This window comes from Pleurodeles waltl, chromosome 6 (genome assembly GCF_031143425.1).
Source record: "Pleurodeles waltl isolate 20211129_DDA chromosome 6, aPleWal1.hap1.20221129, whole genome shotgun sequence".
Lineage (NCBI taxonomy): Eukaryota > Metazoa > Chordata > Amphibia > Caudata > Salamandridae > Pleurodeles > Pleurodeles waltl.
In genome coordinates, this window is record NC_090445.1 from 1,080,212,410 (window position 1) to 1,080,236,143 (window position 23,734).

A 23,734-nucleotide genomic window follows, 5' to 3' on the forward strand; every position below is an offset into this window, starting at 1 on the left:
TGGTGATGTAGACTCACCTTGAGGTCTTGAATGACCTTTGGGTTCATTGACAGACAATCACGGCAGGCCTTAAAGTCATGGCCTTAATCCCAGGCACTACAGGCATATTTGGGGATGATCTGTCACAGAAATGTTTTGCGACAGTCCTTGCAGGGCTTAAAACCTTACTTTTTGGGAGGTGACATGTCCCTTGCAGCCTGTAAAGAGCAAATTACTTACCTTCAGTAATAAATTATCTGGTAGAAAGCATATCTAGCCTTAGATTCCATACCTTTGAATTTCCCAGACTGAATCTGGAAGATGTTTTGTGAGCAGTACCCCCTGCGTGCACATAGGTGGCTTTGTTTGCTTCCAAGTCGCATCATACACACCAGAAGTGAAGCTGCGGTCACCTACGTAGGGACCACCTCAGTGCGCAGAAGTTAGTTACTTTTCACAAGTTTCCACGCCAGGAGCGCAGAACCACGAAGTTAACAGACATTGGTTTGTCCAAATGCAGGCCTTGAAAGGGACTGTCAAGTAATCTGCCCGCAGAGCATGGAGGAATGGGTGGGTTGGTAAGGAATCTGCAGCTAGCTATTGTCTCTACCAGATAATTCATTACCAAAGGTAAGTAACTTGTTAATCTGATAGAGACATCCAGCCTCAAATTCCTTACCTCTAAATAGGTATCTAAGCAATACTATCCCCGGCGGTGGGCTGTTGACAACTAGGAAGTCCTACAGAACCGAACGGGTGAAATGCCCATCCAGGCAATAGTATTTGGCAAACGTGTGCAGGGATGCCCACGTCGCTGCCTGTCAGATGTCCAGGATTGGTACTTCATTTGCTAACGCCGTGTTTGCAGCTTTACCTCTGGGAAAATGGGCCTTTAATACCTCAGGAGGCTGCTTTTAAGGCAGGGCATAGCAGATCTCAATACAGAGAATGACCCAGTGCGAAATGGTTCGCTTCTGTACCGCTCAACCTTTTTTTGCTCCAAGATACACCACGAAGAGTGGGTCATCCACCAAGAACTCTTTTGTGCCATCAAGGTAAAACAATAACGCTATTTTTGTGTCCAGATTGTAGAGTCATCCTTTTTAGAGATATGTGGAGAAGCATGAAAAGGTAGGGAGGGTAAATGATTGTCCCAGATAGAATGGAGTCACCACTTTTGGTAGGAAAGAGGCTCTAATGCGAAGCACCAGATTGTCTGGGAACACAGTCAAGTAGGGAGGCTTGGATGATGAAGCCTGCAGCTCACCCACCCTCCAGGCAGATGCTATTGCCACTAAAAGGCTGTCTTGATGGTAAGCAGCCAAAGGGGACCATTGTACAGAGGCGTGAAGGGAGCACACAAGGTAGGTGAGAACCAAATTAGTGTCCCACTGAGGCACGATAAAGGGTGAAGGAGGAATCATATGTACAAGTCCTTTGAGAAACCTATTTACAATAGGGGGACTTAAAGAGAGAAGGTTGGTCAGGCAGCCGCAGGAAGGCAGACAGAGCAGAAAGATAGGCCTTAAGAGTGCCCAGAGTAGAGCCCTGCTGGGAAGGGCAAGAATGAAGAAAAGAATATCAGAAGGAGAGGGAAAAAGAAGGTTGCTAGACATTTCAGTACAATGTAAAACAAACGTTTGCCACTGGATGGCATATACCATCTAGGTGGGTGGAGGGACGCCGGCCTTTCAGAATAACATTACAGACTTCGGGAGGAAGATCGAAAGTTGTCAACTGTTGCCGCTCAATCTCCACACATGAAGATGGAGAGTTGACCGGTTTGGGTGGAGAACCTTACCTTGCTAATGTGACAGAAGATCTTCCGAAGGGGCAGCCTGAATGGACTGAGTCCAGTCTGGAGCCACAAGGATTACTTGGGCCCGGTCGTTCTTGATATTCTTGCGAACTCTGGACAGGAGTGGTATGGGCGGAAAGGCATATGGGAGGCCTGAGCTCCATTAGCAATGAAAAGCATCCCCTAGCGATTGCCGCCTTGGAAACTCCAACACGCAACACTGCTGATATTTCTTGTTCTCTTTGGAAGCAAACAGATCTAACCAAGGCTCTCCCCACTGCAGAGAGGCCTTGCACCACCTCAGAATGTAGATGCCATTCATGATCCGCTAGGCATCAATGGCTGAGTTAGTCCACCCTGGATTTCAGAGAACCTGCCAGGTGCTGAACCACCAGGGTTATGCCCTGCTGTTCCAGCCATGTCCAGAGACGCAGGGCCTCTTGACAAAGGGTCCGCGACCCTACCCACCATGTTTATTGCAGTACCACAGCCGAGGTGGTAATGGCCGAGAATACTTGCACTATCTTTCCCTTGATAGAGGGAAGAAATGCTTTCAAAAGCTAGTCTGATCGCATGGCGCTCCACCAAGTTGATGTGGAGGTCGGATTCTGCCAGAGACCTCTGATCTCCACTTCTCCCAGACGGCTGCCCAATCCCAGGAGTGACGCATTTGTCACTACTGTGAAATCTGGTTTGGGGCTGTGGTTTGTTAGCCACCACTGCAGATCTTTTGCAGTTCCTTCTGCCTTCTGGACCATGCCATAGAGATTGCCCATATGTTGCGCTCACTCAAACGTCAGGTACCACTGTAGAACCTGCATATGCCATCTCCCATGACTGCCCAGCAGCGTCAGTCATTCTCTCCAAAATCCAGGATAGAGGCTGAAACATCAGTATCATATTCTGAATATCCTAGACTTCCTGCTTGGGAGGGTAAGCCTGAAACACCACTGTGTTCAGAACAGCTCCGATTACAGGGAGCATCTGAGATGGAGTCAGGTGTGACTTTGGCACATTTATAGTGAACCCCAGCAAGTGCCGGAGATCCCCCACAGTCTGCTGGTGGGAGGAGACAGCCTGGGGCAAGGCCACCCTCAACAGCCAGATGTCAAGATAGGGAAAGACTGACACCCCTAATCTCTGCAGACGAGCCACAACCACCGCCATCATCTTGGTGAACACCCAAAGGGCACTGGAAAGGCCAAAGGGGAGCACAGTGAACTAAAAGTGCTTGTGGCCTACCCTGAACCACAGGTAACGTCTGTGGACAGGCAAGATATGAATCTATCTTTCAAGTCCAATGCTACCATCCAGTCTCCTTGGTCTAGGGAAGACAAGACCTGAGCCAAAGTGAGCATCTTGAATTTCTCCTTTTTGAGGAAGAGACTGCTGATTTGGAGGTCTAGGACAGGCAGAAGACCTTTATTCTTTTTGGATATCATAAAGTAACAGGAATAGCAACTACTGGCTACTTGTAATACTGGAACCCTCTCTATATCTTCCTTGGTCAAAAGAGTTGTAACTTTCTTGCAGAGCAAAGACAGATGATCCTCCATCAGCCAACTGTGTGTTGGAGGTATCGGGTGGGGAGGGTTCAAAGGGTAGGGAGTAGCTACTCCGAATGATCTGCAAAACTCATTTGCTCAATGTGATGGGCTGCCACTGGTGGAGATGATCTTTTCTTTGGCTACCTGACCCATGGGTCCAGTAATCACTGTGTCTACAGACAGCTGGGGAAGCTTGTGCAGGATTGTGGCTGGCATGATGGTATGCCCCTTCCGCATCAACGAAAGAGGCGAAAGGCATGGCCCACGAGTCAAAGTGCGGGTCTGCACTCTCTCCAAAGAGACGGGTCCCATCAAAGGGCATGCCCATGAAGTTGGCCTGGACATTCCCCGAACAGCCAGATGTTCTCAGCCAAGAGTGACACTGAAGCGCCAAAGTCAAGGAAACCACTCTGCCCAGCAAGTTGGTCGTATTCAAACCACAACTTATGGTGAACTTTGCTGCATCTCTTCCGTCGTTGACTGCTTGAAGAAAAATGGCCCAGGCCTCCTTTGGGACCTGTGGCAGCATTGGCAACACTGTGTTCCACAGTGTGTGTGGGAATAGGAGCCGAAGAGGCATGCGGTGTTCACAGACTGCAATGCTAGGCTGGTCGAAGAAAACATTTTCTTGCCTAAGGTGTCCAGCCTCTTGGATTCCTTATCAGGGCATGCAGCAAGGAACACGCAAACAGGGAAGTGGAGGCTTGGACTTTCAAGCTCTACGGGGTGGGGTGCTGGGTCAAGAAACTTTAGTCCCCAGGTGCGTTCGATAACAGCAGGCGATTGTCCTGTTCACAGGAGCTCCTGTGCTGGGCTTGGACCAGGTTTCCAGCAGGACATCAGTAAGTGCTTTATTGAAATCGTGCATGGATTCTGAAGAGGAAGCTCCTGGCTGAAGGACTTGCGTCAAGAGGTTAGTCTTGACTGCCACAGAGGGTAGTTCGAGGACCTCCACTGTCCTCTTCACCTCTATTGCACAAGACGCTCCCCTCCTTCATAGACACGGTAGGAGGAAAAAGCAAAGTTGAATCTTGAGATGTGTCCAGTCCACTGGAATCTCCCAGTTCCTAACACCAGTCCTTAGAACCTTGAGTATGTAACTAGTATTCTAAAAGGTCCGGTGACCCCTTTCATTCTTCCCCATGCCTACTTGCCCAGTATACGGCTCAGGCAACAACTTACGACCAGTGGTCCCCGACGGTGCTGGAATCGGCAGTGACTGACATTTTTCAATTCCAAGTTGTCGGGGATTAGAATGGGGTTTGTGCTGCTGGTGGGTGCCGGGGAGCACTGACGCTGGGGAAGGTCGCAGAGGCACTACCGGCACAAGTCCGGATTCGTGATCACATCCACAAAAGCCCATCTGAGCAGAGGCCGGTGCCATTGACAGAAAACCTGATGGGCCTCCTCCGACCAAGTGGGGTCCGAAGACGCTCCAGAGGGATCAGCCTACTCAAATACTCAGCACATGGGCTTGTAAAAGTCGAACTTGAGCAGGGGGTCGCTCTGGCTCCTGGAAATTCAGGGAGGTGCAAAGTCGACCCAGGGGACAGGCTTTGTAGAACCGTGCCAGGAACATTAATGTTCCTTGCTTGTATCGGCCGAAGGATGAGGACAAGTCGAAGCATGCTTTGACTTATGTTTCTTGTGACTCTTCCCAGTGTCTCCCAAGTAGAAGGTTAACAAGCAGAAGGGATGCACAAAGCAATTTCCTTTTATAATAACCTATTATTTTCTTTTCATTTTTGTGACAGCTTAATTCTTCTGTGCAATTCCAAAACACTTACGTACTAAAACTGTTTAAAGCCCAGTTACTCATTAAGTAAGGGGAATTAAGAAGATGAATGATCGCGTCTTCTTGCTTAAGAACATTCTATATGAGGATGGAGAAGAGAAGGGGGTGTGGCTTGTGAAGCTAACATGGCAGGCACTTTGTAGAGGCTCTCCGCACTGCCACTCGCTTCTCCTGACATCACGGCTGATCTATGAGCTCCTCTTCGGCATCAGCGGTGCTGTGAGACCGCTGGGAGGCTGAGCCACCGGAATCCCGCATGGACTTTCCCCCAGACGATCGCTGGGACCGTGAAACTCCTCTGAGACAGAGCAGCCTGGATAGGAAAATGGTGCACTGAGCGGCTCAGCTGTGTCAGCTGTGTCATCGGAGCCACATAGATGCAGACCGCCCAACCAGGCATGGATGGACTCCTTAGCATATGCTGGGGGACCCCTGGCCTTACCACTGGCGCAGCGCGGGGCCTGTCGGCAAGCTGGATGTGCTGCCATTAAGAGATGGACTCTAGACAGCGCTTTGGTTAATCGTCCCTGGAGGGGACGCACCATTTATATCTTTATCTTTTCATGTGGAGTGCGTTATTGTGGAACAGTCCTCCTAACACTGTGGCCCCGTAAAAGGTTTGTCGTCGCAGACCTGTGCACAGACGAGCAAGGATGTCAGATTATGGAAGGTGCGGTGCTGTGGGCCATGGGTCGCCAGTGGATGGGGGTGAGGGGCGTTGTCACAACATCGAGGGTCCCCACCACAGCTAATGAGAGTCATGGCTAACCCGGAGCACCCCAGTACCCTGGAGGACAAACTGTTTTTTTCTCCTTGAACGAGCACATAGAGTGCCATACCGTGCCACCCCCCTGCCTGCCCCGCATCTGATGGTGATACATTTCCTTCACTACCGCAAAACTGACAAGGTGATAAAGGAGACCCGCTCCTTGGCAGGGGTGGGGGTGGACAGTGCCAAAGTGATGTTTTTTCCCGACTACACGATTGTGGTGCACAGACAATGCAATAGTTTCCTAGCAGTCAAGCGCCGTCTTCTGGAGCTGGGATTGGCGTATTCTTTCCTTTTTCCAGCCAGACTGTCTGGTAGCTGCTGGCACCACGCACTTCTTTGCTACACCCGAGGAGGCATGGAACTGGATTGAGAACCTGGACGGCGGGGCTGCCCACCGATGCGGTCCTGGCTGCTAGGGGGCGGTGGTGCACGTTTGAGCCGAGGAGGGGGGGCCGCGGCGAAGGTTGAAGACGCCTCCAGGTGTGTGCCCTCCTACGGTCCCAGAGTTGGAGCAGAGAATTAGGGAGCGGCGCAGTGCTGTGCAGCGGTGCTCTCCAGTGTGGGGCGTTGCTCCAGTCCAGGCGAAGGTTGAAGATGCATCCAGGTGTGTGCCCTCCTACGGTCCCAGAGTTGGAGCAGAGAATTCGGGAGTGGCGCAGTGCTGTGCAGCGGGCGGCGGCGCTCTCCAGTGTGGGGCGTTGCTCCAGTCCAGGCACTCCGGGGTCTGTGTACTCAGATGGAGAGAGCTCAGTTGTTACTTGGCAGTCTGTTCAAAGTGCCCATGACCCACCGGATATAACCCCAAAGACGTCAGACACTATCATCTAACTTTAACTGTTGTTATATTCATGTCTTTATCCATACAAGTACAGCCGCTGCAGATGTAGAATACGCCTTATATGGCCATGAACACTGGTCTACGTGTTAAGTGGCATGCAGTGCGGTCCCTCTTTAACTACATATTGTGAGCTCTCAACTGGTCACCCCTATTGTGAGGCCAACTGTCTTTGCCTTAGTTGTAATTATTTGGTTTGGGTGGCCACTTGTTCTGGTGTGCTGCTCTCTTGGTATTCATTATGGTACTGTTGCACTCTGTTGATTGTTGTTCCCTACCCATTTTCCCATTCGGCGCTAGGCAAACTATTGCATTACCTACTGAACACAGCTATGCTTCCTCATGAGCGTCATTGACACTCCCAGCTACATGGCACATGCGCGCAGATCCTCCTCCTATTCTTCCCTTGCAAAATGGCGCATGTTAATGTTATAACGTGGAATATCCGTGGCATGCACACCCCAGCGTGCTGATATGCTATATACTCCTACTTGAAACACCGTAATGCTCATATTTCTTTATTGCAAGAGAACTTTAACACATTTGTAGCCTTATGGTGAGGACTGTAAAGATTATGCAGTTTGCTACACCTCATGCTATGAGCTGCTGGTGGAGGATGCTCAGTCCACAATATGAAAACATTGGAGATCTTACCACTATTACAGGTGCCACCTGTCTAAATATTTTGCACTAAAGAGACCAGCACAGAGCCTTTATGTCTGGAGTGGGAGCTGGATAATGGAAGGCCTTCACAGGGTAAGCAGCTATAAAAGACCACCCCATTTGTGAGGATCTAAAAAAAAAGCCACACAGCCCACCTTACAATACCACAAGTGCTGCATGTACCACAAGCCCTACTGGACCACGTGTAAATTGTGAGATCGTTTACAGCTTATTTCACCTACCATCAATCCATATCATCATATACATTCACACTTGTCTATTTACTCTCATGTATGGCTTTTGGACATACGTACAGTGTTTCAAAATGCTTGAAACATATGAAAACACAGACAGAAAAGCTTTCTACCAATGTCACCACCAAGCACATGAAGCAAACTCTGGATTTCCTTACCTGTTGGCACCCCCTGGTGACACCACCCTAGCATGGACAGCAATTAGCAGTCTCTTCAGAATCTCCAATCGGATGGATTTCCACTTCTCTGGTGGCCAGATATGAAGCGCAAGCACTGTGTAATAGTGAGGGCCCTCCACCTCAAAGGCACTCTCCACCCACTTCTCCTTTGGCAGCTCCATAAAAGTCTGTAGGTTCTTCTCTTCCCTGGAGGTTGCGCGGGTTCTGAAAAGACAGAATTAAAATGAATGGCAGCATCCTGGCCCTATCCATGTAGGCCAATTCTTCCTCCACTCTACCTTCCCCACCACCCACTGTAAAGCCCAATTACATAAAGATATCCAGATATTGTTAGAAACCTTAAATCTAGGAGAAACACACAAGCATCAGGTCGTATTGGCTTATTAGAAAGGAAAGGTACTTACCACTATTCCTAGGTATACATCATAGGTGTCCCCACTAAATTCACCCAGCAGATAAGGGAACACTTTTTGTTTTAACAATACAGCCATCTTTACAAAAATATATATTTTGTCAAACTGGCTCACTATTTATTTTATTCATCTATCTGAACAAAGCCGAACTAAACAACTAGATTGTTATATCTTTTCTGGGTTTTATTCCTTTTCATAAAATGGGAAAAATAAATAAGTAACCTCAGGATGCCATACTGCTTCTTTGGTTGTTTGGGAGAAGGAGTTTGGTATGGGAACACTGTTTGAGAAAGGGGCGTCATAGGTCTGAAAGGATGTCACAAAAACAGGATTTTAAATGGTTTTGCAACAGATCATTCAGATCTTGATGAGCAGTAATCTCAATTGATAATAGAAATTACATATTATTCCAAAAATCTGTCTATGCAAGATCAACACAGGGGTCTTTAAGGACAGATGGTGAATAATGGTATTCACTTGTACTGTTAGAGAGGACAGTTATATTGACAATTCTACAACCTGTATGGCAATTTAAAGGCTCAGAAGAATCTATTCATTAAACAGCAGATTACATTTTTTTGGCTCTTTGAATGGTTCGAACACACAACACTATACCCACAATGAGGCTCACTGTAGGGCTGTCAAAACAGATAGTCAACAGCTGTTATAATGAAACTCAAAGTGGACTAGTGGGCTAAACTACTTGCTAGTTTTTTGGGCGAATTACTATTCATTGTTTTTTCCGAATATCTAAAGAGCGCTGTGACAAAACCTATATCAATTAAAAAGGACTTTATCTTCCTAGTTACAAGCCATTATTCTAATTGATGTGCTGTCAAATGTGTATTACAAATGTATACTTCATCAACATTATTACCTGGGTGAGAATGGTTTCAACTACATTTGTCACATGGTACGAAATGTCACTTGCCATATTTTAATTGACTGTGCTTTGTTTTATCACGGCAGCAGTATTTAAACACTCTTTATAAATACGAAATGTGCTCCCCGCAACATAACAAACTGCTTGTCAACATGCATTTTTTGGATGTGGTTATGAGCTTCGGTCACTTAAGCTTTTTTTAAATTATAGAATTAAATAAGTTACTTACTTTCGGGGATGTTTTCTCTTGTGAATGTGCTTTCTAACCACAGATTCTTTAACTTTTATATCTCTTGCAGGGCCACAAGGGTCACAAACTCTTGGAAAAGTTTCTGCCTGCTGACAGCTGGTGCCATTAGCCTCTGTCATGACTGTCCCATCTCTGGACATGGAGCATCATTAAGGGGCAAGCCCTGTGTACTGACACCAGCTTAATCATCATTCGCTTTTGTGCCCAAACACACGTAAGCAAGACCAATTTAACTGCAGCTGGCAGTTTGCAAATCTAACATGAAAATATATTAACCTTAAAAGTCCAATTCACAAAACAAGGAAAAGGGACGCCAGCAATGAATCTGTGGTTAGACAGAGTACCCCCCAAAAGAGTGTTACAAACGGATAGAAACTTCTTGTGATGGATTTGTTTTAACTGCAAATACCCCACCATGTGAATGCATACCAAGGCAATGCCCACTCCAAGCAGTTGAGTCTGAGGAGAAGTAGTTACACCAGGACCCCCTGCAGAAGTGAGTTGGCAAAATGGCTCTACATGTAGCCCTGATAATCAATGCAGTAATGTCTTTTGAATGTAGTGAAAGATGCCCATATAGTTGTGACTTGGGCCGTAGTCCTGGCTTAAAATATGTTCTAATAATCTCTAAGTTCTTCAAGAGGGTCACTTTTAGCCACTATGCAACACAGCTTGATGCAGGCCGCATTCCGTGAGCACAAGTTTATTTTCTGGACCATATTTCCTTTGTTTGCACAGGTGAACCCGACAAACAGCTAACAAACTAAATACTACTCAGTCCTATTGTTGCCTCAAAACCAACCAGTGTAGTCTACCGTCCTCTTTAGATTGATGTGGTGGAGAAAAGAACATAGGGAGCATGACTACCCCATAGGGAGATGTAAATAGTATAAACCAAAGAAGCCACCCATGGGATGAGAACTCTGGGTACTTCCCAATTTTAGGTGGAGAGCAGCTCCAGTGTACAGCATCCCGCAACACCAGTGGCACCCTAAATTTGCTCGCCTCAAATATCACAGCATAGTATTAGCACAGCGCATACTTGTTGAACTGTAAAAGACAAAAGCCTCTCACCACCCCAAGCGCAATATTACAGCTTTGGATTGTTAAAATACCAACTAAGCCAACCTGGAATGAGCAAAAGCAACCCATAGCAATCCTGTGCTTAAATACTTTACTGTATAAATGGCAAAATACGTTGTCCCTTGCTAGTTCTGATTGGATGGCACTGTGCTAATCCTATGCTTACAAACTTTGCTAGAAGAGCAAACATTTGAAGTGAGCAAATTTAGAGTGCTGCTGGTGTTGCAGGGTGTTGTACAGTTGAGCTGCTCTCCACCTAAACTTGGGAACTACCCAGACTTCACTCTTCTCTTTTTCATGATTTATACACCACTCTAAGCCTGAAAGGGAATTGTATTGATTAATATGGAAAATGTCACTTACCCAGTGTACATCTGTTCGCGGCATGTAGTGCTGCAGATTCACATGCTATGCATAGCTCTTACGACATCTAGTGTTGGGCTCTGAGTGTTGCAAGTTATTTTTCTTCGAAGAGTCACTGGATCGAGTGACTCCACCTCTCCGTTCCATTGCGCATGGGCATCGACTCCATTGCTGATTGTTTTCCCGCAGAGGGTGAAGGAAGGAGTGATGGAGTATAGAAATACAAAGATGTCCATGCAAATATAAATGTATATACATATGTACAAATGTTAAAAACATAAAACGACTACAGGCTTCCGGGGAGGGTGCATGTGAATCTGCAGCACTACATGCCACGAACAGATGTACACTGGGTAAGTGACATTTTCCATATCAATTAAAACAATACCCTTTCAGGCTTAGAGTGGTGCTATGCATAGACTACAAAGCAGTGTGTCCTCCCAAAAAGCGGTGGCTAGCCTGTAGAAGTTGAAGTTGTTTGAAATAATGTCTAAGACAGCCTGGCATGCAGTGGCTTCTTGTTGTGAGAAAACATCAACACAGTACTATTTTGTAAATGTATGGGGAGTTGACCATGTAGCTGCTTTACATATATCAACCATTGGTATGTTGCCTAAAAATGCCATTGACGCACCTTTCTTTCTAGTAGAATGTGCTTCAGGAGTGATTAAAAGTTATCTTTTTGCTTTGATATAGCATGTTTGTATACATCTGAGAATCCATCTTGCTAAACCTTGTTTTAATATAGGATTTCCTATGTGTGGCTGTTGGAAAGCTACGAAAAGTTGCTTTGTTTTTCTAGTTCTGTCTATATAGTACATAAGAGCTCTTAAGATCTAGGGTATGAAGAGCTCTTTCTGCCAGAGTCTGGCTGTGGAAAGAAGACTGGCAAATCCACTGTTTGGTTGATATGAAATGGAGATACAACTTTTGGTAGAAATTTTGGATTTGTTCTAAGTACAACTTTATGTTTGTGTACTTGGAAAAAAGGTTCTTCAAGAGTGAATGCTTGTACTTCACTAACTCTTCTTAAAGAAGTAATAGCTACAAGGAAGCGACCTTCCATGTTACAAATTGAATTTGACAAGAGTGGATGGGTTCAAAAGGTGGTCCCATGAGTCTGGTAAGTACGATAGTTAAATTGCATGATGGAACAGGTGGTGTTGTAGGTGGAATAATGCGTTTTAATCCTTCCATGGAGGCTATAATAACAGGAACTCTAAATAGAGAAGTATGCTGAATACTTTGTAAGTATGCAGATATTGCCGTAATATGTATCTTGATGGATGAGAAAGCCAAATTTGATTTCTGCAAATGAAGTAAATAGCATACAATATCTTGTATAGATGCTGTAAGAGGCTCAGTGTTTTTAGATTGACAATAGTAGACAAATCTTTTCCACTTGTTTGCGGAGCGTTGTCTAGAAGTAGGTATACATGCTTGTTGAATTACTTCCATACATTCTGGTGAAGTTTTAGGTAACCAAATTCTATGACTTCAGGGGCCAAATTGCAAGATTGAAATCATTGGGGTTTGGATGCCTGATTTGACCTTTGTTTTGTGTTAACAAATCTGGTCTGTTTAGTAGTTTGAAATGAGGTACTACTGACAGATCTAGGATTGTTGTGTACCAATGCTGGCGTGCCCATGTTGGTGCTATGAGTATCAGGGTGAGTTACGTTTGACGTAGTTTGTTGACTAGAAAGGGAAGGAGTGGGACAGGGGGAAAAGCATAAGCAAATATCCCTGACCAACTGATCCATAGAGCATTGCCCTTGGATAGGGGATGTGGGTGTCTGGATGCAAAGATTTGGCATTTTGCGTTTTTGCCTGTTGCAAATAGATCTGTGTGTGGTATCCTCACTGTTGAAAGTACTTTTGAAGTACTTGGGAGTGAATCTCACATTCGTGTGTTTGTTGGTGATTTCTGCTGAGGAGATCTGCCAACTGATTGTCTATCCCTGGAATACATTGTGCTAGTAAATGAATTTGATTGTGAATTGCCCATTTCCAAATTGTTTGGGCTAGAAGGGACAGCTGAGATGAATGTGCCCTGCCCGGTTTGTTGAGGTAATACATGGTTGTCATGTTGTATGTTTTTATGAGAACAGTCTTCTGTTTGAGAAGAGGTTGAAACGCTTTTAGGGCAAGAAACACAGCTTACAATTCTAAGTGGTTTATATGTAGCTGTTTCTGTTTGACATCCCATTTCCCTTGAATGGTCTGATCGTTTAAGTGAGCTCCCCAACCGATCATTGATGCATCTGGTGTAATTATGGTCTGAGACACAGGGTCTTGAATTGACCGCCCCTTCATTAGATTGCTGCAATTCCACCACTGAAGGGACATATGTGTTTGGTGGTCCATCAACACTAGATCTTGAAGTTGACCGTGTGCTTGTGACGATTGTTGTGAAAGTCACTGCTGTAAGGGCCTCCTGTTTAGTCTTGCATGTGGGACTACCGCTATGCAAGATGCCATCGTTCCTAGAATCTTCATGATAAATCTTATAGTGGATTGTTGATTTGGCTGTATGAGTGGTATTAGATTTTAGAAAGCTTGTATCCTTTGTATATTTGGATAAGCTAGGGTTTGTAGAGTATTTAGGATAGCACCTAGGTAAGGTTGTACTTGTGCTGGTTGAAGGTGTGACTATTGGTAGTTTAGCGGGAAACCTAGGGTGTGCATTGTTTCTATCACATAGCGAGTGTGTTTTTGGCATTGTGTAAGATTGCTTGATTTTATTAGCCAATCGTCTCGATATGGAAAGACATGGATGTGTTGTCTTCTTAAGTAGGCAGATACTACTGCTAGACACTTTGTGAACACTCTTGGAGTTGTTGTTATGCCAAATGGCAACACCTTGAACTGGTATTGTTTTCCTGCTATGACAAACCTGAGGTATTTTCTGTGAGCTGGGTGGATGGGTATGTGAAAATACGCATCTTTGAGATCTGTAGCAATCATGTAATCTTGTTTTTGCAGTAGTGGAATAACATCTTGCAGAGTTACCATGTGAAAATGCTCTGACAGGATGTATGGATTGAGAGGCCTGAGGTCTAATATGGGCCTGAGGGTGCCGTCTTTTTTGGGAATGTGGAAGTATAGTGAGTATACTCCTATTCCTTGTTGAGAATGTTGAACTAGTTCTATTGCTTGTTTTAATAGTAGAGATTGTACCTCGTGTTATAACAGAACTGTATGTTAGGGGGACAATTTGCGATATCGTGGTGGTATGTTTGGAGGGGTGGAGATTAATACTAGGCAATAGCCATTGCAGGTAATTGATAATATCCAATTGTCTGTGGTAATATTTTACCAATGAGAGTGGAATTGCTGTAGTCTTCCCCCCATAGGAGATGTGTGGAGTGGAAGGAAGTCACTGTTTAGGTTGTGTTGTTGTCTGTTTAAAGGCTTGGAATTTACCTCTATTTTTTAAGTATTGACCTCTATAAAGATCCTCTAAATCCACCTCGTTGATACTGGGTTTGTTGTCCTGGTTTTGTTTTGGAGGTGGAAGCCTCTGAGGATTGTGGCTTAACACCTCCTTGAAACTGTGGTCTGCGAAAGGAACCTCTATATAGGGTGGTGTACAGAGAGCCCATTGCTTTCGCAGTATCGGAGTCCTTCCTTAGTTTTTCAATAGTTGTGTCTACCTCTGGGACAAAGAGATGCTTTTTATCGAAAGGCAGATTAAGAACTACCTGTTGAATTTCTGGTTTAAACCCAGAAGAGCACAGCCATGCATGTCTTCTGATTGTAATGGCAGTGTTTACACTTCTTGCAGCTGTATCAGCAGCATCGAGTGCAGATCTTATCTGATTATTGCTGATCGCTTGTCCCTCTTCTACTACCTGCTGTGCCCTTTTTTGGTGCTCCTTTGAGAGATGCTATATAATATCTTGCATTTCATCCCAATGGGCCCAATCATACCTGGCTAGAAGTGACAGAATTTGCAATTCTCCACTAATTTGCTGCTTGTGTAGCAACTCTTTCTGGCTGAATCCAATTTTCTACACTCCTTATCAGAATGCTGTGCATCTCCTGAAGACTGGCTATTTGCCCTCTTTTTTGCTGCACTGACTACCACTGAGTCTGGATGGACCTGGTGAGTGATGTAATCTGGGTCAGAAGGTGCAGGCTTATACTTCTTATCAATCCTAGGGGTAATAATCCTAGCTTTTACAGGCTCGCAAAAAAATGTGGTCTGCGTGTTTAACCATTCCTGGTAACATTAGGAGACATAGTACCTGCAATGTGTAGAAGATAGTGTATTAAATAAAGAATCTTCTAATGGCTCAGAGTGCATGGTTACTCCATGATAAGCTGCTGCCCTGGATATTACTTGGGTGTATGCAGTGGTGTCTTCTGGAGGAGAAGGTTTTGATGGGTAAATGTCTGGGTCATTGCCCGGGATGGGATCAGGGTCATATACATCCTATGGGTCTGCCATACCTTTCTGTGAATATAAAGAATGTGTTGGAGAAGGCAGTGGTGGTGAGCTATTCTGAGGTGAGAAAGCTGTGGAGATGGAGGAGGAGAAGCATGGAGAGAGATAGTGGCTTCTCCTTTTGTTTTTGCACCTTTGCTGGTGGCTGTACAGAGTCTAGGTCCTCTTGGAAAGCTAGCTTCCTTTTGATTTTTAAAGGAAGTGTAGTGATGATTCTTCCTGTCTCCTTATGACTATGTATTCTGGACTGACTCCCATCCATAACCTGTAAAATTGGTTCAATCTCAGGCTCTTCCTCAGACGGCTTATGAGATTCCATGATTGGTCTTGAAATCTGTTTTAATTTTTTGGGAAAGTCCTTGTTCCTCTGTGTATGAGGATCTTTTTGGCTCCGAAGTGTGTCATTTTTTTGGTCCCGATAAAGTAGTCAAAGGTTTCTGCTCCGAAGTAGTTTGCTGTGTTTTAGACTCCGAGGAATGGGCTCTTTTACTGGAGTCCGAAACGGTGCCTTTTACAGATTTGCTCGACTATGAAGTGGACGGAGAAGTGGCCCTTTTCAGCACCAACCCCGAAGGACAGTTGCCAACAGTTTCTTTCCAGGCCGAACCATGGCCTTCTGGCAGTTGTGTACCCAAGGCCTTTAAATGTTTTTTGTGCAGGGGTGTAGGGTCAGACGTACTCACATGCTGGCCAGCTGTGATGGGTCTTTCGTCTTCCGATTCCTGTTCGGAGTCTGTGTCTCGGATGGAGACTGCTGTCTGCGCCTGCTCTTCTTCCCTGACGTCGAGATGTTTGCTGCTTTTCAACGCCATTTCGAGTCTTCGGCCAATGCGATCTCCAAGGGGCTTCTTTGATCGAAAAGATTGACAGGCCTCACAATCTTCCTCCCGATGGTCTGGAGAAAGGCACAAGTTACATACCAAGTGTTGGTCTGTATAGGGGTACTTCGCGTGGCAGAGGGCAGAATCGGAATGGAGTCCGATCCATTAGGCTTTCCACGCGGTACGTCCAAACAGGCCCGAGTTGGGCGCACGTGCAACGAAGGGCAGAAAGTGAAGGTTCGGACGGGACTACCGGTTCGATGCTAGATGAGAAACGCAATCGAAACAATACAGACGAATAAGAAGGTTTTCTGAATCTTAATCTTGGACAGAGAGAAAACACGTCCGAACTTGACCGCAGAAAGAAAACAATCTAACAATGGAGTCGATGCACATGTACAATGGAACCGAAAGAAGGAGTCACTCGATCCTGTGACTCCGAAAAGACTTCTTTGTAGAAAAACAACTTGTAACACTCCGAGCCCAAAACTAGATGTCGGAAGAGCTATGCATAGCATGTGTATCTGTAGCTACACATGCCATCAAACATACATACACACACACATACATATATATATATATATATATATATAGAGAGAGAGAGAGCGCAACAATGTCCAACCAGGTTTCACTGAAAAAATGCTGAGTACAATACAGTGTGACAATCAATGTTTCGCAAACATTGTACGCAGAAACACCTAATAACATCCGATATGCAAACAAATGTTAGTATGAAAAGAACCATTTATATTTTGCAGTAACTGGATACACTTACATTAAATAAACCTATAAATGCTCAGCACCAGGGGTGAACACAGTGCAGGTGAACACAAATATACAAATCAACTGCACAGCATAAGCTCAATCATACAGTCCAAAATATTCAGTATTAAATGGATTTTTTGAAACGTCTGTGACTAAGTATTGATGTTGTTTTCACCCTCAAACTGATTTTTGGTGTTTTTGACAGCACAAAAGTAGAGGCTGAGAATAAAAGGAGGTCTGTCACTCTAAATTAACCCAGGGAGGGAGGGTGGGGAAAAAAAAACAACAAAAAAAAACAATCGAGCTGCAAAAAAGTTTGGTTCACATGCAACTGTCACAAGGTCAAACATTACCTTGGACATCATAGGCAGTACTAATTAGCTAAAAAAAAGCCATGGAATGAATAGGAAAAGAAGGAAAGTGTAAACTTGGGTGACTGTAACCACACATGTTCAAAATGACAACTCTGAGAAATTGACAGAAACCTACAGAAAAACAGGGAGATGGAAACTTCTGAAGAAAGACGGGAGGTATGCAGTGACCATATCAACTTGCCTAGAATCATGGTAACATATTTAAACATTGCCATCTTAATAAAATGTTTGTGAAAAATTCTGAGGGGAGCCCCAATGATTTTTATTTTTCAACTGGGCGTGCGGGGGTTGGGGTTTGGGGCAGCATTAAAAAGTTTGCAGAGCACTGCCCTTGGGGCATGTGTGCACTACATGGCAGTTAAAAAAATGCATTTAATGCATTTTGTTTTTTTAAAGTGCACATGATTACTACCAACTTAGAGATGGTGGTAATTGAATTTCCTAAATGCCTAGTTCACATTTAGGAAATGCTTGACAAATGTGCATTGGAAATCGCAAATAGAAATTCCCTATTAGCAATTTGTTATTTAGGGAATCGCAAATCATGATTCCCCATTTGGAATTCCAATTTTAGGGAATCGCTAAAAATTGTGATTCCTTAAAATTGGACTTCAATGCTTTTCATACATCGCAAAAGTCTACTTTGCATTTGCAAACAGTGGAATCTTTTCGCACCGTTAGTGAATGCAAAATGTTTCGATACATCTGGCCCTTAGTACTTAAAAAAAAAAATTACATTAAAATAAAGGCTATATAATGAAAACAGAACCATGATCTGCAGTGAAGTGAACTAACATGGAAATGTTAATAAGCATGGAAAAGCCAGCAGGTCTCACCTATGGAAGAGCTGTTGGGCTTTGGCGATGTGTTTTAGTCATGCTGTACACCACTGTGGCTGGCCACTGTTCAGCATGGCTAAAAGTTAGGTGTGTGGAGTGTTGTAGAGTGGAGTAGGAGAAATAGAGTTGTAGAGTGGGTTTGTTGGAGCAGAGTATCAGAGTGGAGGAGTAGAGTGTTGCAGAGTGGAGTAGAGTGGCAGAGAGTGTTGTAGTGTTCAGTGTCGTAGAAGGGAGTGGGCGTAAATTGAGTTACAGTGGGGTGGAATAGGGTGAAGTGGATTGGGATAGTGGGATGGATTGGAGTAGAGTGGTGTGGCTTGGCATGGGTTGGAGTGAGGTGGGTTGGTGCGGATTGGAGTAGGGAGGGTTGGCATAGATTCCAGTAGGGTGGGCTGGTAAGGACTGTGGTAGGGTGGGTTATCATGGATTAGAGTAGGTGGACTGGATCGGAGTAGTGTTGTGTGGACTGGAGTGTGGTGGAATAAATTGGGTTGAGGTAAATTGCTTGGATTGGAGTGGGTGGATTGGGGTGACACGGGTGGGGTGATTTAGACTGGAGAAGAGTAGTTGGAGTGGTGTGGCTTGGAGTGGGGTAAACTGGATTGGAGTGGGGTGGATTGGAATGGATTGGATTGAGTGGGGTGGATTGGATACTGGTGGACTGGAACAGTGTGGATGGGACTGGAGTTGTGTGGATTGGAGCCGACTGATTTGGAGTGGGGTGGATTGGAGTGGAATTGGTGGAATGGATTGGAGTAGAATGGAATGGATTGGCATGGGGAAGATTAGATTGGCGTGTGGTGGATTGGATTGTGCAGGGCGAATTGGATTGCAGTGGGGTGAATTGGATTGGTGTGGATTACAGAGGGATGGATTGGAGTGAGATGGACTGGAGTGGGGTGAATTGGGTCGCATTAGATACGACTGAGTAGGGTGGATTGTAATGAAGTGGTGTGGGTGGTGTAGACTGTACTGGGGTGGGATAGACTGTACTGGAATGGGGTGAAGTGGATTGGAGTTAATACAATGGACTGAGTGGATTGGAGTGGGTGGATTGGAATGGGGCAGTCTGATGTGGAATGAACTGGACTGGACTGGAGTGAGGTGAACTGGATTGGTGTGGGTGGGGTTGAAGTGCAGCACAGTGGAGTTGGGCAGATTGGGGTGGACCGGATTCTATTGGTCTGGGGTGGAGTGGAATGGAGTAGGGTGGGGTGGACTGGACTGGGGCAGATTGGACTGGGTTGTGTTGGAGTGGGGTGTACTGCATGATTATGTTTTAAAGCATAATTTCAGAAATTAAACATAAGAAAGAAACAAAGATTTAGAACAAGATAATAGTCCTCTTCTGACAACAGCGCCCACAAGCAAAAACAAAACAAAACATGAGTGCAAAGTGACAAAAGAAGACTTCGACAAAACTTTAGAAAATAAAACGTTGCAAATGTGTCTGCCCTGCTGGGTACATTTTTGCCAGTCACATGCCTTCTGTTTGCAGTGCCCTAGAAAATAAAAAACTACAAAATAGTATCTCAATAACGTCAGGAGCAGCAGACGGACACCTATTAAGTTGAATCAATCTGTGCTTAGCCCTGATCTACAGAAAGGAATGGAAATGCTGTGTGGGATGGCAGCGAGGCTGTAAAGAACAGTGTCACACAATCCAACAAATGGTAAGAAACTGACAGGCTTCAAGCCCTTTTGTTATCAAGTTTCTCACATGTGAGACGCACGTGCTAGCGAATGCTATCACAGACTCGACCCTACAAATGACAGGAGACTTGGCATTGAAGTAGAAATTAATCCAGCAGCTCGGTTGAATTCACTTGGAAAAAGAGAAGTCCAAGTGGACCATACGCACAAAGCACAGGTGTCACGGATTTTGTTAAAAATAAATCACAAAGAATTAAAGTGTTGCCCAATAGGAGAACAGATTTCACCAAGTCCGGATTAGCCGTGGCACGAGTCAGTTTCCTCGCAGGACTGAAGCCTAAAGAAGAAGATTTCTCACCAGTGTTGGTATACTGAGGCAACAAGGAAATGTCCGTAAGGTGTATACAGATGCTGAGTGGACGTAGCCTGGAGATAGAAGATGCAATGTGTAGATGTAATTGAACTAAGAAACTCAGCCTTCAAGGACAAGAGTCACAAGGCTACGAGTATAAAGAGGCTCGAAAGAAACATTCAGCAAATTGAGGGCCCACTGCAGCGGAATGCAGGAAGCAGGGAGTTAACATAAGTTAAAGCCTTTTTAAGAAATGCATTACAATGATTATTTAATTAACAAGGACTAATAAGGTAAACAAAGAAAGGGCAAAGGACCAACCAAGCAGTCCTTAACTGTGGCCACAGCAAAGCCTTTCCGAGCTAAAGATAAAAAAACAGATTATCTTCATTCAATGTAGCTTGTAGAGGATTCTATCTGCTTTTATTTATACCAGGTGACAAACTTCGACCAGCATTCTAAACAAACAGATTTGGTTCAAGGGCGGCAGGCAGCCGAAATAACCCAAGTCATCTCCCCAACCCAAAGACGACGTATATTCCACTACTGTGAGCTCTGTAGAGGTCAGGAAAATGGACTGCTGCTCGTCAAAAGAACATGGGTCACCCACCACTGAAGGCCCTGAACCGCTACACTGGATATATTGCTCTTGTGAGACAGGCAGTCCTCCGGCGATGAATCAATGCAGCTGTAGATTCTACTGCCGGACGTACACGGGCCAACGGACGTAACTCATCACTAGGATTTATGATGCCAAGAGCCCAAAAAGCCTCAGAACAACTGAGGTCGGAACAGTAGTTTCTTGCCTGAAACCACTGTCTCAGCCTGAACGTCAGTGACTTGTTGCACACGTGAGAAGGCTTTCAGGGCAACCAAGGCCAGAATGGCCTTGATAAAAGTGGTCAGAGTAGTAACTCCGCACTCTCTCCGCCTCGGTTCAAGTTCGATTACCCCTGGTGTGAGCAAAAAAACTACGTCTTCGGGCAGAATTTTGGCGTGATCCACTAATGTCCGAGAGGAAATCGGGGGAGGAATTTCAAAAAAAGTGAAGGGCATAGCCAAATTAGAAAATCTGGAGACCCATAGATGTGATGTAATGTAGCGTCATTAAAGCAGGCCGTGTCGATTACTGCCCCCGACCAGCCTCAACAGATGGCAAGACGGTTAACAAAATACACTGAACTGAAGAGGTTTGGCAATGTTGAATAGAGAAGAGGAGGATGAGTAGATCTTGACTTCGTCTTTTAGCACCATCCCAGCCACCACAAAAAGTCTGCATGGGCGGCTGCACAGGCGGCTATGGTTGTTGCTGGTAATACGAAAGGACCCTCACGTATTGTCTGAATTTTCTGTAGTACTACTGGAACTGGTGAACAGAAGAAGTAAACCTAGGGAGCAGGTTTAAATTCTACTGTTTTAAAATCACTCCAAGTCTCCTTCAGCCTTCTCTCCAAAAAGTCTACATTCAATGAAGAGTCATCAGGGGGCATGTGCAAAGAGCCTGGATGTACCCAGAGACATGTGGAATACATTTAGGAAGGACTTCTGAAAACTACACTAATCCAGAGCAGAGTTCGAAGAGGTATCCAAGCCACTGGTGTTTTTGCAAGTCAACTTAACGGCCAGCATCTGCATTGTGAGAAGGGAGCAAATTATCCGCCTCATCATATGGAACATGTTGAAGGCCTTGTATGGCATCCGAATCAGATTTAAACATTCTCTATCTGCAAGAAGTATTGCTGCCTAAACTGGCAGACCGGATGAGAGCCCTCATCAAGCTCGAGTATTAGCTTTGGTTAGTTAGTGCCAAGAGAGGATCAAGCAACGATGCCTGTTGCACAGGAGTTGAGTGAGAGTCAGGCACCAGCTGGGGAACAGGATGAGTTTTTTCCACGTTGTTTGGCACCTGGTGAAAGGCCCATCAGCGTAAGCCCAACTGGACAAACCAGCACATCAGTAGAGTCAGAAGGAACGCCAGAGAAATAATGAGCCATTTAAAATATTTGTGATGATGGTCTGGAGAACTCAGGCCATATCACTTCAAGATTCAGCATAGGGTCCAAGTTAGATGCTGAATTTTGAATCAGATGATGTGAGCACTGACTGTTCCCTGGATTAGGAGTTTCTGTACATTGAACAGCTTTGGTGAGGAATCTACAGCTAGAAAAAGTCTCTACCAGAAGGAGCAATTCCAAATAAGTAACTTGTTCTTTTGATAGAGACGATAGACAAAGTGCCTGCTTCGTACCTGGCTGTCCAGACAGAAGTGGTTCATGAAAATATGGATTGAAACTCATGTAGCTGCCTCACAAAATATACAGAACAGGCATTCAGAGTACAAACACAGCAGCAGCAGCCTTGGTTCTGGTCAAATGAGCCTGCAAGCCCTCAGGAGGCTGCTTCTTCACTAATACATATCAGATCTTGATGCAGAGTCCATCAGGAGATGGTTCTTTTCTGCACCACTTTTCCTTTCTTTGCTCCTTTGACCACAACAAAGGGCTAATCATCCAGTCAGTGTTCTCTAGTATGATCTTTGTTGAAACAGGATGTATACAATGGCTTTCTTTGGGTTCAGCCTATGTAGTCATGACTTCTCGGAGGTTTAAGGTGGAGCAAAGAACGTTGTTAGTGATGATTTATCCTGTCTTAAAAGGAGTCACAACCTTTGGCGAAAAGGATGGACAATCCGAATAACCAGCTTGTCTGGGTAGGTGGTGGTATACAGAGGGTTAACAGATTGGCCTGAAGCTTGCTCACTCTCCATTCAGACGTTATGCAAATCAAGAATGAAGCCTTAAGAGCAAGCAACCTGAGAGGACAGCTGTGCATAGGTTTGAATGGATAACACAAAGTCAAAACAAAATTTAAGTTCCACTGGGACATAATGAAATGTGAAAGGGAAGGAAATGTTTCACAATCGGTGATTTAAAGGGAAAAGGCTGGTCCGACAAACATAAAAAGGGCAAAATATCCAACAGGTACCCTTTAACAGTGCTCAAAGAGATGCCAAGCTGGGCTTGGGGCAACACACACACAAAAAAAAAAAAAACTTGAGCAGCTTGGCATGAGGTGGGTCAGTCTGTCTGGTTGCACACCAAGCCACAAACTTGTCCCATCGGCAGACATCCAACACCTCGGAGAGAGATCAAAAATGTATAACTGTCACCACTCAATCTCCAAGCATGTAGGTGGTGGGTGCGCCGGTTCCAGTGCAGGGAAGTGCCCAGTCTGGAGCCAATACATTGACTTGCGCCCTACCTTTCCTGATCTTCAGAACCTGGGGCACGAGTGGTACAGATGGGAAGGTTTATAGGCAACCCAAGCTACACTCTAATGGAATGAGTCTCAAAAAGAGAACCGCTCTGGAAATTCTAATGCGACAAACTGTCATTGCACGTCCTTGGCTGTTGTGAACAGAATGCACCAAGGTTCACCCATTCGTGGAAGAACTGCTAGGCATCAACGGCTGAGGTTGTCCGCAATGGTATCCAAAGAGACTGAGGTGAGGCACCACCAGGAAGATCCCCTTATATTCCAGCCACGCCCAAAGACACAAGGCTTCTTTGCAGAGGGTTCATGACTCTACCCTACTTGTTGCTGTACCACATGGCTGCGGAGTTGATCCAGCCACTCTGATAGATTATGGAAAAGCTTTCAATATAA

At 45.0% G+C, this 23,734-nt stretch overlaps 1 protein-coding gene across 17 annotated transcripts in view; it reads right to left on the reverse strand.

The window, feature by feature from the left end:
- Positions 1–23,734, reverse strand: part of UBR4 (ubiquitin protein ligase E3 component n-recognin 4) — a 1,862,787-nt gene that overhangs the window by 15,852 nt on the left and 1,823,201 nt on the right. For all 17 annotated transcript variants that reach the window (XM_069240131.1, XM_069240143.1, XM_069240141.1 and 14 more), the window contains one exon: positions 7,802–8,026. In XM_069240131.1, coding sequence (XP_069096232.1) covers positions 7,802–8,026 — 225 coding nt within the window. The remainder of the gene's footprint in view (positions 1–7,801; positions 8,027–23,734) is intronic.